The sequence below is a fragment of the Leptonychotes weddellii genome, chromosome 8, assembly GCF_054177405.1.
Source record: "Leptonychotes weddellii isolate Sample4059 chromosome 8, ASM5417740v2, whole genome shotgun sequence".
Taxonomy (NCBI): Eukaryota; Metazoa; Chordata; class Mammalia; order Carnivora; family Phocidae; genus Leptonychotes; species Leptonychotes weddellii.
In genome coordinates this window covers 113,315,701-113,332,791 of record NC_138376.1, presented here as the reverse complement: position 1 = coordinate 113,332,791, position 17,091 = coordinate 113,315,701, and the positions used below count along the sequence as shown (strand labels likewise).

Genomic DNA, 17,091 nt, shown 5'->3' with positions numbered 1-17,091 from the left:
TAGATACCACTTTAGAAAACGTGCAGTTGCAAGTTCTTTCTCTTTGTTTTGGAAATGTATGTAAGTCTTTTTAAAGGTTAAATTTTGGGGATCACCTAATATAAGATATAAGTATTTTTTTCAAATAGAAAGTATCCTTCTAGAAACATCATAACTTAAATGTGCTTACCCTGAAGTGCTGTGAAGTTAGTTCTTTATTGTGGAGGGGTATAGGGTAGTGAGCTGCTTGTAAATCCTTCAGAGCCACGGAGAGTTTACCCTTATCTTTGAAACTAACAATCACATTTCCAACAGCTTTCAAAATCATTAGAGACTGCTCTGTAAATCGGTAGCTCTCCTGTGAAGACAAAGCATAGCAGCCAGCCTCACTTTCTTTTTTATTTAAGTGTAATTAAGCTTACAAAAATTTAATTTCAGTTAATAGAGTAAACCTCTTCTATATGGTTGATTAAATAGTTATTTATGAAACGCTTGCTTGATCAAAGCATTTTCCTGGGGTCTATGATCTCAAAGATATAAAACAAGGGATATAATCCCTGCTGTAGTGGGAACACATGGGAAGAACACCTACCTCATATTGGGAGCCAGGGGAAATTTTGCCACAGTATTAATACCCAGACGTAGTTCTGAAGGATGTCTAGGAATTACTTTGAAAAAATTGTGTGGGATTGGAGAACTGATGGGCAGAGAAGAGTTCAGGGAGGGAGTGATAAAGATTAAAAAGATAAGAGGGTGAACTGGCTCCCTCCTGCTTCTGGCTCCCTCCTGCTATGGACTCTGAGGAGACAATAAAAGCAAAAAGGAGATAGGGACATGGAAAATAGTGTGGAAATTCATCAAAAAATTTAAAATAGAACTATCATCTAATCTAGCAATCTTACTTTTGGGTGTATAACAAAGGAAATGAAAACAGGACATTGAAAATATATCTGCATCCCCATATTCATTGCAGCATTATACACTTCAGCCAGGAAATGGAAACAACCTAAGTGTCCATCAATGTATGAATGGATAGAGAAGATGCAGTGTGTGTGTGTGTGTGTGTGTGTGTAGCTGTAGTGTATATGTGTAATATATACACATATATATAATATATATATATACACGCACATACATACATACACACAGAGATAATGGGATATTATTTAGCCATGAGAAAGAAGGAAATCCTGCCATTGGTGACAATATGGATAGATGGACTTTGAAGACACTATGCCAAGTGAAATAAACCAGACAGAGAAAAACAAATACTGCATGGTATCAGTTATATGTGGAATATTTAAAAACAAACAAAAAAACTCAAAAACAGAGAGTAGAAAAGTGGTTGTCAAGGGCTAGGGAGTGGGAAAACTAAGGAAAGGTTAGTAAAAGGGTACACACATTCAACTGTAAGTTGAATAAGGTCTGAAGATCTACATGTATACCATAGTGACTATAGTTGATAGCACTGTGTTGTGTAATTGATATTTGTGAAGAGAATAGAACTCAAATGTCACCCAAAAAAAATGTTGTCAACAACAACAAAAAAGATAAGTATGTGAGGTGATGGTTGTGTTAATTAACTAGATGGTGGGGATCCTTTCACAATGTTTATGTATATCAAATCACCACGATGTACAGTTTATATAACTTACAATTTTATTTGCCTGTTTTACCTCAATAAAGCTGGTGGAAGAAAGAAATTGGATGTCAAATTGCAAATCTGTAGGTCAAAACCAAAAAGAGAGTTAGTGTAGGGGTGGGGGAGAAAGTGGGAGAGTGAGGAAGAGAACCCTGAGGAGTTTGAAAATTCTTTTGATTGGTGTGTAGTGGGTAGAGGATGAGCTGCCCAGAGCAGAGGGTGATTTCAGACAGCATGAAGAGGGTGAAGTTGAAGCAAAACTTTGTGTTTTTGCTCCTTTCCTAGGGAGCACCATGGTGCCATCATTGCTCCTTAGTTCCCTGCAGAGATTTTGAGGAATGGCCCAATGCCTAGACAAGTACAGATCTCCTGCTGATGAAGACAGATGCAACTGACTTGCCCCCTTAATGCATTTACCATTCTATTACCTTCTCCCCCAATGTCTGAAAGCCTAGAGAAAGCTTGGTGTTTCTCCCTGACGTGAAGCTATGACCAGAAAAATTGTCTGGCCAAGAGGCAGCACTGGGAGTGATCCTGTATGGCTCTGAGGAGCTTGAGTCTCTCTTCTCTTGGACTAGTCTATCTCTTGCTTCTTCATTAGAACTGAAGAATAATAGGGCCTGGCTTTCAGGTCCAATAATTTTTACAAGATGGAGGAATTGATAACCCCAGGGACAGATGGGTTCACAGACCAAAATAACTAAACACCTATGAAGTTAAGTCATCTAAAGAAAGAGACAAACTGGATAGTCCATACTACCTAAAGCAGAATTATTTTTTTAAAGAAAACAAAGAAAAGATTAAACAAGAATTTTAAATAAGCAGAATAAACATAATTAAGGGAATAAGAGACATGCACTTATAAGGTGGGCTTGTTGATCTTCTTTCTATTGAACAGGAAGGAGAGGACTGGTGAGAAACAGCACAGCAGAGAGGAGGCAGCCATAGGGAATCCTGCACAACCACCGCCCAGAGAGGCAAGAATTCATGACTGAGCATGTCTGGGCCACAGCAACATTAACATAAAAGAGCTACTGAGCCATCTTGCTGCTGTCTTGGCCCAGAGGTTTACCAACTGGGTGAGAAGATCCTGCCTCATTAATACAATGAGGTGCTACATGGACATGGGTTCAGGGGAGGGTGTAAAACTGAATTGTGCAGTGGGAATGCCCCATGCAAATTGGCCCCCCAAAAGCAGAGGCCCACATATCTAAAGAAGATGTGTTATGGAGGATGTCTAAAACCAAGACAGAATCTCAGGGGAAATGCTAGGTTCATTTACCTTGTTTCTTCTTTCAGATGCTTCAGAACAGAGGAGAAAAAGAAACTAAGAAGAGGCCAAGAGAAGAGGAGATGAACAAGAATGACAGAATTTTCCATGGATCCTCCCTCCTTGAATCCCAGAGTCAAACACTCCAAATTCCTTAGGCCAAGGAAGAGGGTACAAGGAACATATGATACCACAATTTTAAACTAATGGAAAGGCCTGTGCTGATCCTCTATACATCCCAAAGGACCAGTATGCTATGGGATCTACCTGAAATGTTAACAGACATGACAGGGGATTCCACAGAGCAGAGGTGAAGGCAGTTGTTGCAGAAAAATGAGAATTATTTTATTTGTATCCCTACAGAGTTTAGACTGTGTATTGTACATGCCATTGGGGAGGAATTTCTTGTAGGATATACTTAATTAACAGTTTTAAAAGGTAAAAAAAATAAAATAAAATAAATGGGTAAGTTGAATAAAAGACAGGAATGTGATTTAGTTCCAAATCTTTGAAAAAAAAGGCACACACACACACACAAAAAAAAATCACGGTTGCTTAAGTACTTACCGGCTCAAAGTGGGGTAGCACAACATCTTCATCTCCAACGACAAAAGTCACCATGCTGCAGATGTGTATGGAATGCCCTACTGGGGAGTATGCAGTGAAGAGCAGCATATGTCTCCTAAAGACAATGGAAAACATGAGGACCCACAGGCTCCTTTGTTGCCGCTCTAAGCTCTGTTAGGTGTTTGATGACAACTTGTGTTCAAATGAAGTCAAACATTAGTGAGAGTTGAATTTTTTAACATGGATGGGATAAGGACCTCTGAATTTTCACTCTGAAAGAATCATCAGAGGTCATGGACTCTAACTGCATTAATTATTTGGGACACAAAATAGTTACACTAAATGATTAACATGCCGGAGATCTCTCCCATGCACTGCAGTCACATCACAAGAGACGGGTCTCGGTTTTTCCCTAACAACAATAATTCGCGGTGCTATAGGGCTTTTGTAGATTTCAGATTCATTTCATAGTCATTTCCTCACAAATGCGTCATTTCACCTATGTTGTTTGTGTCTCTCCTACCAGGCTGGGGTATCACTGAGAGCAGGGATGCTCATTTCCCCTCATTTACTGAGCCCTTAGAGCATGTTCAAAACATTCATGCTGATAGGTAACGTCCTGTGGGAAAACACTTGGATATATATATATAAGAAGGTTCTTTATTAATTCCCTGTTCTTGATTGTCCTTTTTCTTTTTTTTAGTATTTTATTTATTTATTTGACACAGAGAGAGAGAGAGCACAAGCAGGGGGAGTGGCGGGCAGAGGCAGAGGGAGAAGCAGGCTCCCCACAGAGCAGGGGGAGCCCGATGTGGGATTCAATCCCAGGACCCTGGGACCATGACCTGAGCTGAAGGCAATCGCCTGACCAACTGAGCCACCAGGCGCCCTGTTCTTGGTTGTCTTGATGGATGACACTCAGCCAGAATAATGACTTCTGGGAGAATCTCTGTATGCCAAAGTTTTTAGGGTAGAAGTGAGAAATATTGAAGTTCTAAAATTTATTACTTTCTAGGAATACTGGATGCTTGCACACATTATTTTAGCATTTGTTTTTGCTGTGTAGACTTTGCTTTTTCTATAAGAGCTGTAGCTTTTGATCTATGTGATCAATAGATCACATAGAATTAACATGATTGATCTTAGGAAATCCAGTAAAAATAATTATTTCATCTGAAATAGGAGGTAATGTTTTGAATTTTATTTATCAAAATCAAGAAAACTTCGGTTATGCATATTTTCTTTAAAATGGAAAATGTGATCCGCTTAGCCAAGTTTATCTTAATTAAAAATAAAACTATAGGTAAGATTAAAAACAAACCATAGGTTAAAAAAATAGAAACCATGGGGGGGAAATGCTATGTTTGTCAATCTGTTTTTAAATAAAATCATAGTTCTTGCCAAGGAATGTAAGATTTACAAGAAAACAAAAAGGATTGTTTAATAAATGAATTTTAGGAAATGCTGTTTTAAACCATATTCTTTCTTAAGAAATTACCAGACTTTGACAATTATGAGTCTTCCAAAAGGAGATTTACTGAACAGCATTTCTTCAATTTATTTGTTCACGGAATTATCTATCTCAAGAATCTTAATGATAGATCTGTTTCTTACAAAATCACTTTAGGAGACAATATCCTAGATCCCATATTGTTTAATTATTTGGTAGCCAGTGGTTTACAAGGCTTCAAAAATTCTTCATACGGGAAAAATGAAGTCACTCCATACCCAACAGGCAGGCGAACCATTGTAGCCTTAGTAGCATACGTATGAATCTTCGTAACAAGTTCCCGGGGCTTCAGAGATTTCCAAGAAACTGATTCAGCTGTAAGCAGTCCAGGCTCTATGTGGGGGCTGTCTTTTGTTAAAGCTAGGAGACGGAAAATGTTAAAATTTGACTGTGAAAGTTTAGCTGGCCTTCACAACATTAGTAATGATAATAATAATACCAGGAATTAGAGATTTTCTGAAAATATTCATAAAACCCAGAGAAAATACTCTGGGTAAATAATTACTGGAAATAAGACTGAAGTGAGACTCAGGTCTTCCTCTCTGTCCTCTTTTCCTCCACAGAATCATTCCTCACTAAAGAAACCAGGAATGGGAGAGTTAGCAAAAGGACAGACAAGACTGTCTCATTTAATCATCTGTGACAGAAATCACCATATCCCTCTAGATGCAGTTTTAAAGGAGGAAAAACACCTCATCTGGGAAAATAAGAGATTTTCCTAAGATAGTGGCAAAGCAAGGTCGAAATATCCCATTGTTTAATCCAGGTTTTTACTCTTTTTTTAAATGTTTTTTTTAAGATTTTATTTATTTGTTTGACAGAGAAAGACACAGTGAGAGAGGGAACACAAGCAGGGGGAGTGGGAGAGGGAGAAGCAGGCTTCCCGCCGAGCATGGAGCCAGATGCGGGGCTCGATCCCAGGACTTGGGATCATGACCCAAGCCGAAGGCAGCTGCTTAACCAACTGAGCCACCCAGGGGCCCCTAGGTTTTACTTTTGATTCTTAGCTTTGACAATGTGTAGAAATAGCAAAAATGAACAAAAATTTAATTTTCATATTGTGTTCCTCTTAAAATGAATAAAGAATATCTACTAGTCTTCATCAGTAGGTGAGGCCAAAACACTTTTTAAATTAAAAAAAAAAATTTAATTGAGACAACATCGGCACATGACATTGTATTAGTTTTAGGTATACCATATAATGATTTGGTATTTGCATATATTGTGAAATGATTACTGTGAAAATTTAGCTAACATGCATTACTACATACAATTACAATTTTTTTCTTGTAATGAGAATCTTTAAGATTTACTCTCTTAGCAATTTTCAAATATACCATACAGTGTCATTAACTGTAGTCACTTTGGTGTACATTACATCTTCAGGAATTATCTTAGCTTATATCTTTACCCTATTTCCAAATGACACTCAAGCTGAAGATAGAAGGGCAAAACATGACCTGAAACACCTCTACACACATAGAATTTTATGTTTTAGGACATGGCGTGGCTTAGGAGTTATTAGTTAGTAGATATACTAAGCTTATACCACTAAAGTTTGGCAAATTTATTCAACAAGTATTTATTGCCCATGGCTACACCAGACATCATTCAAAACATTGGGTATAACTGGGTGAAAAATCATAGTCCCTGCCGTCACAGTTGGTAGGACATTTAATAGTAAAAGCATTCAGCAAATATTTATTGTACCTCCACAGTGCGAGGAATTATAAATTTGAGTTATAGATAATTTGATTTTGTTGTTTAGGTTTTGCTTTTTCTATAAGAGCCATAGATTTTCATTGATCACATAGAATTAACACGATTGATCTTGGGAAATCCAGTAAAAATATTTATTTCATCTGAAATAGGAGGTAGTATTTTGAATTTTATTTATCAAAATCAAGAAAACTTTTTGATTACGCATATTTTCTTTAAAATGGAAAACGTGATCTGCTTAGCCAAGTTTATCTTAATTAAAAATAAATCTACAAGTGGGCGCCTGGGTGGCTCAGTTGGTTAAGCGACTGCCTTCGGCTCAGGTCATGATCCTGGAGTCCCTGGATCGAGTCCCGCATCGGGCTCCCTGCTTGGCAGGGAGTCTGCTTCTCCCTCTCCCGCTCCCCCCTCTTGTGCTCTCTCTCTCTCTCTCAAATAAATAAATAAAAAAAAATCTTTAAAAAAAAAATAAATAAAATAAATCTACAAGTAAGATTAAAAACAAACTGTAGGTAAAACTGACTGGTAAGGGAAAAAATGCTGTTTCTTAATCTGTTTTTAAATAAACAGATTTAACTTTAACAAAACAGGACAAAAAATTGAAGAATGATGTTTTGTGCAAACATACATATGAGCAAAGGGCTGGTCTCAGAGAAGCAAGAACAGTCCATCCATGTGAGCAGGAGGGAAGGTGACTAGAATTGTGAAGAGCTCGTTATGGGAAGATGAGGTGGGTCATTCCTGATTTTTGTCTATCTCTCCAATGAAAATAGCAGTAAGGTCATTTACTGAAAATGCAGGGGGATGAGAGCAACTGCTAGAGAGATCTGGAGGTTTGAGATAGTCATCCATTAGGACAAGAGTGGAGAATGCATGAACCAGGGAAACGTTGGCAGTGCTTAGGGGCCATTTTGAAATCTGTGGCCCTCAGTTGAAAGTGGGGCTAGCTGATAGGATTATTTTTTCTCCAGTCACAATCAGCTGCTCTGATGCACACAGGTGAGATGCAGAGTTCATCTGTCAAATTCAACCAATATCTGGGTTTTGCCAGGACAGTAAGCTGAGAGAGTAAGAAGAGTAATCGCACTGAGGTATGTCCGAGGCTACCATTACAATGGCAGGCCATGGAAACCAGGGGATGAGAAAAATAAGGACATGAGGAAAGGAAGGACAGAGAAAAGTAGGAGGGTCAGTGGATGGTGGTCCCAGAGGAGTCAAAGGATTATAGGAGCAAGGGTTTTAGGGTGAGTGAGCTGGAGAGGCAGGGCATGTAGTCAGAGCCTGAAATGGAGATGCTTGTGATGATGCAGTTATTGGCAGGTAAGTTCTAAAATATAATTATGAAAACAAAACAAAGGTCAAGGTGGGATGGAGGAAAAGGTCTTCAGAATTGTCAAATCAAAGAAAGAGTGCATGTTTTTCAGTAGATCTTGAAAGACTCAAGAACGATGACATGTAGAGGTGGAAAGAAAAACAGAGTGAGTAGGCATGCCGAAGAGGGGAACACAGGACTGAGACGAGGAGAGGTGCGGGTAGCAAGAGTGAACATAACCCACGATGTCTGAGCAGGAAGAGCATCCTAGAAGGTGGTGTAAGGAGGACTCTCTTAGAGACTCTGGAGAGGAAATAAATTCCTTCATCCAGAGCTTAAAAATCTTGTATTTCCCTGGACTGAATGAAAGTAAACTGGGCTTTAAGACTGTAATTTTCTTAAAGCTCTCTTACCTCCAGATTCTCCCCATCGTACCAATGCAGAAAAGCAAACCAGTAGTTCAATAGGTTTTAGACTATCCACAAATAGATAGTAGGACACACGTTCATCTGAGAACTGCAAGAAATAAGATGAATCACTGAATTTAATATTAGTCTATTAATGCTGTATTTGCCACTTGTGATAATCATACAATACCTAACATTTATAGAGAACCTACTATGCTCTAGACACCACGATAAATACTTTACAGCCTTAATGATATGAAGAAAATCACACTGGGTAAATGTTGACTATAGTCTACGGAAGCTGGGTCTATAGGACCTGTGTGAGATTGGCTGCCCTATCAGAGAGAGTCAAAACTCTTCTCCATGAGCAAAGAAAAGGGATATGCTTGCTCCAGAAATAACAAGTGGAGGAGACTGGGCTTGAGGCTGAGCAGTGCTCAGAGAATATGGGTCCCTGATAATAGACAGGCCACAGAGTAACTTTAGCAGAGAATGGAAATGTCTAATGGGTTGTATTAAGGTATTTTACATGGTGCTATGTGATACAAACACTTTCTTTCATTTTTTTACAAGATCCTCAGAAATACAGCCATTGCACACTAATGCACCAGACTGGATTTTTGTTTTGAAGTTGCAACACAGTACTGAGCAAAATAGGACAGCCACGTAAGGGTTACATGAACATGAACTCCATCCATCCTATATGGGTACTATTGATATCCATAATCATGGACGAAGAAACTGAAACACAAAGAGAATAAGTAATTTGCCAAAGGTCACAGAGTTTGCAAGTAGCAAAGCTGAGAGTCAAGAGTAGGTATATCTATTTACCAACTCCTGGGCTGGTCTGTGAGACTATTATTGCCTTTCCACTGCTTGGTGAATTTTGACTGACGGCATATGGTTAAGTGTGTTAAATTAATGTCATTGCTATTATACATTAAAAGCTTTCATATTATTTTATAACAATATTTAAATAAACAATTAAAATATGAAAGAAAAATCTCTAGTCATATTGTGAAAAAAGCAACCTTGTTATTTAATCAAGTATGACAAGATTGCTGGAAATGCTCGATAAAACATAACCGTTGCTTCCCTCGATATTTTTCAATAGTAAGCATTAGCCATTTGTCTTCTTTGGTTCTTTCTGGCTGCCACATGTTGGTTATAAAGACAGTTGTTTCAAGTATTCGCTCTCTAAAATTATGCAGGAAGCTTGGTTTTGCCAGCCTAGTGCACATGCTGGAGGAGGAGTTTCTGCACAGAGCTCATTTGCTGCCATTTTTGAGAGTCTGAGAATTTAGGGACAGTGTGGCCCTAGAGGTCACATGGAAGTACTCTGCTCTGGTGCCTGCACAGGGCACCTCTGGGAGCCCCCTGCCTCACCTACACACTGAGCACCAATGGAACATCTACGGAATGTTCTGGAAGAGGCCTAGGGCTCAGCTGGCAGTCTGTGGCCGCTAACATCAGGAATGCCTGGCCTCAGACCACAACCAGTCCTTCCTTTTAGGCCATCCCAAACGCTGCTAAGTTTGGATTCCAGTGCCCTCTAAGAAAAAATTATTGTTTTCTCATACCATTGATGTTAAAAAAAAATTCAGGGGAAGGAAGGGACTCAGAAGGATTGTTATCATTTTATTTTGCCAAGCTGAGACTTGAAAAGGAAAAAAAAAAGCTATATTTACATCGGTTTGTAAAAATAGGATCAGAATAAAGAACAGTTGCCCATTGTGCTACACACATACACACATGTATTAGGACGGTGGTGTATAACAAACTCATAACCAAACTGCCTTTACAAACAATGACAGCCAACACTGATTACCCCTTGCTAATGATTGGCGTTCTTCTAAGTGTTTTACATACATTCTCAACTCTATCTATAGGGCTCTTACCGCAATCACTTTATAGATGAGAAAACTGAGGCAAAGAGGACTGAGCTTAGTCAGATCCCACCCCGGATGAAACATGGATTCAAAACCAGGCAGTCTGGCTCCGAGCCACCAGCCTGGTGAGCCTAGTGAGAGGGGCGAACCAGTGACAAGGCACAGGGTCCACGTCAGGCACAATTCTCAGGATCCCTGTGCCACTTCCCAGGTGGGTGGTCCTGGGCAATTCACTCAGCCTTGACCTGCCTCCGTTTCCTTACCTGCAAAATGCTGATCATAATAGTCCTCTTATAGGACTTGCTATGCAGAATTAATACAATAAAGAACCTAGTGCGGGGCCAGCAACAGAGTAAGCAACCATAAATGACTTCATCTTATTATTGCCCACAGTCTGAATATGGATATATGCCACAGCGACCTGTAAATGGTATGTTATTCTCACAGCATTCTCTGGGTTCGGTTATTCCTGCTTAGCAGTGTTGTTATCTTCATAAAGCCAAAGCATTCCTCTGCGTGTTTTTATAGATAAACTCCAGAGCTAGGTTGACGATTTCTCCCTGCTACCTTCCCCCCAGGCCCTACTACAGATCTGATCCTTACTTTCAGAGCAGACATCCGGCTACAGAGCACCTCTTGAAAAATGCTCAAAAGGTTTTCCCTGCCTGCATTTTCATCGAATACAAGTGCAACGAGAAAAGTCATCTCCAATACTTCTTTCTTCCCCCCCCTTATAGAGATGTGGCTTTATCATCAGGGGCTTGACACAAACAATGAATCATGGAACACTACATCTAAAACTAATGATGTAATGTATGGGGATTAACATAAGAATAAAAAAATTTTAAAAATTAAAAATTAAAATAAATAAATAAATAAATAATATCATCAGGGGCTTGAATGGCCCCCTACAAGCAACATAAGAGTTTCAATACAATCCAGTTCCCTAGAATATGTTTCATAGTCTTCCCCAAAATGCCACACAATTTGTGAGATTTGTTAATTGATTCAGTCAAGAATTTTTTATTGAGTCCGTGCCTCATGCCAGGACCAGTGTTGTTAAGAGTACACAAAAGGACAGAGTCCTTCTTAAGATGTTGACATCAAGCGGGTGGGTGGGGGGAGGGGCATGAGAAGTAATCAGGCCTTTGGGACCAAGGAGGGTAAGTACAGGTCACACAGAGTGCATGGAGTCAGGGTACTTGACCTAGACTCTGTGGCCAGGGAAGGAGGTCTCACAGGTTCAAGGACACGGATGCTGTTCTGAAAGACTTCTAGCATTAGCCAGATGAAAGCAATAAACATGAAGGGGAATAGACTCCATGTAGAGGGAAGAACATGGACAAAAATAGCAGAAATTGTAGTAGAATGTGCTGTTGTTTTAGGAATAGCATGCAATTCAATAGACTAATTGAAATCAAATATAGTGAATTTATTTGTGCTTCAGTTATTCATAAATCAAATATTTTTAACGTGAATTTACATAATAATGCAGCTCAGGATTGAACATAATCCGATAAATCATACTTGGAGATACAAGGTAGCAGAATTTTACTTATTGTCTGGATAAGAGATCAGTAAAAGACTCTAGGAATTGATTTTGTTAATATAATTATAAATTTAGAAATGCTTGATAGATTTGAAGGTGTTTTTCACTAGCCTGATTTAATCAAAAGTTTACATAAAACAAAGAAAAGAGATCATAATATATTTACCTTGAATTCTGTTTTTTGAAAGTTAAGGCAATATGAATTTGGCTTGTGAAAAATATATATGTTCCTGAAAAACATTATTTATAACAGGTTACTGTCATCATTCACAATGGACTAGTACTACATGCTAAGTTTCATAGAATCAAGTAATTATAGGCAGAACAAGGTAAAGACAGATGAAAATTTAAAAATATATATATAATAACAACCCAGGAGAACAATGGTTGCCAGGGACTGAGGGTGGGGGAAATAGGAAGAGGTTGGTAAATGGATACAAATGTTCAGTTATAAGATGAATAAGGTCTGAGGATCTAATGTATAACATTGATAATACCAGTTTGTATCACTGAAATTTGCTAGGAGAGTAGAACTTAAATGTCCCGCCCCCCCCCCCCAAATTGGCAAATGTGTGAGGCGTTGGATGTGTTAACTCGATGGGGAGAATCTTTCACAAGGTATATCGATTCATCACCATGTGCATTTTAAATATTTTACAATTTTATCAATTATATGTCAATAAAGCTGAAGAAAAATAATAACTGCATTGAATTAGTTGTCCTAAAGAGACAAAAATGATCCCTCTCAGTAAATAAACTATCTTTATCTTCATCAACAAATAAGTCTCTGAGGATGAGCTGAAACTGACCTGAGATCTGTTTGACTATTATTATTCTATGTGGGCAATCAGCTCACCTATTTTTCTTTCTAACATTTTTACTGGATACTATATCAACATCAGACTAATATTGGTTTAACTCTTTTGAATGATAGCTAAAAATTAATGGCTTATATATCCGCTATATTTAATACACACAAAAAATTTATACTTACTGAAAACATACACAGAAGTCTTCAAAATCCAACCATATTTCTTTAGAAACACTATTATTTATTGTTCCAAACTCCTCCTGTGATTTATCCTGTGTGGCTGTTGTCTGGCTGACCAAATCTCTTTCCAAACTAAATCCTTCACCTTGATGGGCTGCGTCATTCAGCCCAAGGTCTGTCAGTTCATCTGCGTGTAACAGAAGACAAACATGTCAATTGCACCTACATTGTTAAATATTAAGTTATTGAGATATGGAAAATTATAGAGGGCAACTTGCATATTGAAGTCTACTTTTGAAAAAACGTTTCCTGAGGCAATCATTTACATGCAAGCCTCAAATATGGGGAGGTCCATGCAGAGACACATTTTCATACACTCTGGAGAATGTAATCCTAACTTAAACAAATAGCAGAGTGTTTAAAACTTTTGAAATCACTTTCATAATTTTGTGTGCCCATTCTTCACAGATCATTAAGATACAGCAGAAATTAGCTAGTTTAGGTACTTAACCTCGGCTACAGGCAGACATGTTCGTATGAGGGGAGGGGATAGCTCATGCACCAGAAGAAAGGAGAACCCGGAAGAGCTATTGCAATAAATACATTTCAGAAGCCATTTAAATGCTCCCGCATAGTTAGCGATTCTGCACCTTATTTTATGTTGATCAAGTAATGTCATAAAGTTCTTATAGACTTCTTGAGTCAAAATTCTACATATGTACATTCCACATAATGCTTTTTTGGATTTCAGGATTGGCTAAGTCTATATTTAGGAACTGAGGAATTGGTGATGGTTTCCTTGCTTTGATCATCACATTCATGTGTTAAAACACATGAACTGTACTCTTGGGCCCTTAATCAGATCATCTTTTATTTTTACTTTAAGCATGAATTTAACAAGGGAGATTATCTGATTTTTCTAGCTCAGAGTAGATTAGACTTAACACATCAGAGGAGACACAGGAGATAGGCCGCCAAGAGCCAGGAAAAGAGACAGCTAAGAGCTGTCAAGAAGCAGAGATCCCTTGTGCTTTGATGTTTGTGAAAGTCATGAGAAGATTATTAATTTACCTTTTCCAAGTATAACTTGTGAAATAATATTACCCTGTGAAGTGAAAGGAACATGTTAAGAAACCATTTATAAATTCAGCAAAACATGTTAGCTATTTAAAGCACAAATGCTTTTAAAAGAGTTAATACTGTCTTTTAATCATTGAAGAAATAGATTTCTGCCAATAGTTATTAAAACATGGTAAAGCAGAAACTTTGTTTTTAACCTTAAAGTTCAAAGATATGAATTTAATTCAATAATAGGCTGACGGTTTAAGTTTGTGACATTAAAACCCAGAATATGAGAGTTTATTAAATTATTGAGTCTTAAAAGTTAAATTAAAACAATAATATCCTCAAGTAGTTATTTGGCTTGGTATGAAGCACCTGACATTATTACAGATTGAATATAATGAGATGAGATTATAACTGGCAGTTAACATACAGAACCTAGAAAGGTGGGTTTCAAATTATAAAAAATGGTTTTTCCAAATTTGAACAGGGAAATGAAGGTGAATTCATTTGTGCAATTCCGTTTTCTCTGTGACACAATTAAAATATGTATAAAAGGTAAAATGGTACAAACTCATACAGACACATGATGGATGATGGCAACAATATTTTGGATGATATAAAGGGATGCAGGTGATAACAGAGCAGAGCTACCTGAGAAACTAGTGAGAAGCAAGTCCATCCATGCCTTAGGGCCCCAGAAATGATTAACAGGCATCTCTGAAGGAGAGAATGCTATACGGCCTCATATCAAAATACAGGATTGGGTTAAATGTCTATTTAAGGAACAGACAAATCCCCATTTTGCTGTAATCCTTTCTGATTTAACATCTAGCCTTCTGCCTAAACAAGACATTGGAAATTGCTTCATGTGGAGAAATTAAATGAGCAATCTCCAGATCTGGGTTCACAGGTACCATGGGAAACAAAAGAAGCTGCCTCTACAGAAAGGAGAGGAATTAAGTGAAAGTCCACATGCTGAACTTTGAGACTCTCGGCTCCTCTGTACTGCTTGGCTGCAATAACACTGATGGATAAGTGTCTACTAACCTCTGGGCCCCATTCCACCCCAGCAGGGAGATTAGAGGATTCTTAACTGGAGAAACTGACCAAGGTCAGGGAAAAACCTCCAAGGAATCTACATTTGGAGCTATTCCCACCCCCAAATGAAGCTCATTTATCCCCAATTATCCTAAATTAATTATCCTACTAGCTGACAAGCTCTAGCATTCTATAAAGCCACTTCCAATCAGCAGCTAATTAATGTCATGAATTCCTTAGATATATATATGTGCAACAAAGTATCACCAGACAATTGAGGAAGGAGACTTAAAGAAACTAAAGGGTGTAGATGGGGAGATTAATAGAAAACAAAAACAATTATATAGGGATACATTTTTTAAATTGGTAATATCAGAAAGATCAGAGAATATCCATCTATCAAATAAGAAACTTCTACAAAAATACAATCAAGAATGGGAGCTCTTAGAAACTAAAAATAGGAACGTGAAATAAACTCAACAGAAAGTTTGGATGACAAGGTTGACACAAAGACAAAGAGATTAGAGCTATACATCTTTTAGAAGAAAACATAGGGGGAAAGCTTCATGACATTGATTTGGCAGTGATTTCTTGGATATGAAACTAAACAACAGCAATAACAAATGGAAAACTAAATAAACTGGACTACATCAAAATAAAAAAATTCTGTGCATCAAAGGACACAATCAATACCATGAAGATGCAACCTGTGGAATGGGAGAAAATATCTGCAAATCATGTATCTGATAAAAGGGTAGCATCAACAATATATAAAGAACTTATACAAAGAACAACAAAAACCAAATAAACTAATTTAAAAATGGGCAAAGGACTTAGATATTTATCCAAAGACAATATATAAGTGACAAAAAATCATATGAAAAGATGCTCAACATCACTAATCATTAGGGAAATGCCAAAGTATAGTGAGATACAACCTCACACCCGTTATGATGACTGCTATTATAAAAAAATAAAAACAAGAGTGCATGTTGGTGAGGATGTGGAGAAATTGGAAGTCTTGTGCACTCAGAGTGAGAATATAAAGTGAAAAACAGTATGGTAGATCCTGAAAAATTAAAGTAGACTTACCATGTGATCCAACAATTCCACATTTGGATATAAACCCAACAGAATTGAAGGCAGTGTCTCAAAGAGATATTTTTACACCCATGGTCATAGCAGAATTATTCATCAAGTGTCCGTTGATGGATGAATGAATAAACAAAATGGGATATATCAGATGATTGATAGATGATAGATAGATAGATGATAGATGGATAGATAGATAGATAGATAGATAGATAGATAGATAGATAGATATGGGAATTTCTTTCCTTTATTGCCTCCACAGTAATAATCCTTATATAGCTAGAATATAGATTCAACAAAGACTTCTGAAGTAAACAAATCTGGAAGACAGAGGAAAGTGGAGGTTTGCCGTGGTGAGTGAGGACAGCAGTGCTAAATACTTATCTTCCACAACAAGGGGTAATAGCTAATTGATAGATCAAGAAATAACAGAATCCCAGCATTCAATAAAGATGTAACTGTCTACCATATGCTAGGTATTTTCACCAGTGCTGAGAGAAAAACAGTGTACATGCCTACTGTTTAGAAATGTAGAGATACAAACCAGAAAACACAAATAAAAGTGATTGACTCTGGGGAGGGAGATTAAGGGAATAAGGAAGAATAAGACAGATTGACTATTGGGGGAGGAGCGAGATGGCAGAGGAGCAGGAGACCTAAATTTCGTCTGGTCCCAGGAATTCAGGTAGATAGGGATCAAACCATTCTGAACACCTACAAACTCAACAGGAGATCAAAGAAAAGAATAGCAACAACTCTCTGAACAAAAAGCGACCACTTTCTGGAAGGTAGGACGTGTGGAGAAATGAATCCAAGGCAATATTCGGGAGGATAGACGGCAGGGGAGGGGGCCTCCGTGGGCCACTTCTGGCAAGTGATAGAGCAGCGGAGCACAAAATCGGAACTTTTAGAAGTCTGCTCCACTGAGGGACGTCGCTCCAGTGGCTAAGCATGCGGTGGAACCCTCGCTGGGACAGTGTGGTCTCAGGAACCTCAGGGTCACAGGAAAACCAGGGGTGCCTGAGTGCAGCAGAGCTCCCAGGTATCGGAGTGGGGAAGCC

At 38.1% G+C, this 17,091-nt stretch overlaps 1 protein-coding gene across 1 annotated transcript in view; it reads right to left on the bottom strand.

Annotated features, from left to right (window-relative positions):
• ADGB (androglobin) overlaps positions 1-17,091 on the bottom strand; it is a 141,238-nt gene that overhangs the window by 57,713 nt on the left and 66,434 nt on the right. The window contains exons 12-18 of the mRNA XM_081829380.1: positions 13,907-13,940; positions 12,839-13,022; positions 12,011-12,074; positions 8,413-8,515; positions 5,187-5,328; positions 3,459-3,573; positions 170-337 (exon numbers count right to left, since the gene is read on the bottom strand). Coding sequence (XP_081685506.1) covers positions 170-337; positions 3,459-3,573; positions 5,187-5,328; positions 8,413-8,515; positions 12,011-12,074; positions 12,839-13,022; positions 13,907-13,940 — 810 coding nt within the window. The remainder of the gene's footprint in view (positions 1-169; positions 338-3,458; positions 3,574-5,186; positions 5,329-8,412; positions 8,516-12,010; positions 12,075-12,838; positions 13,023-13,906; positions 13,941-17,091) is intronic.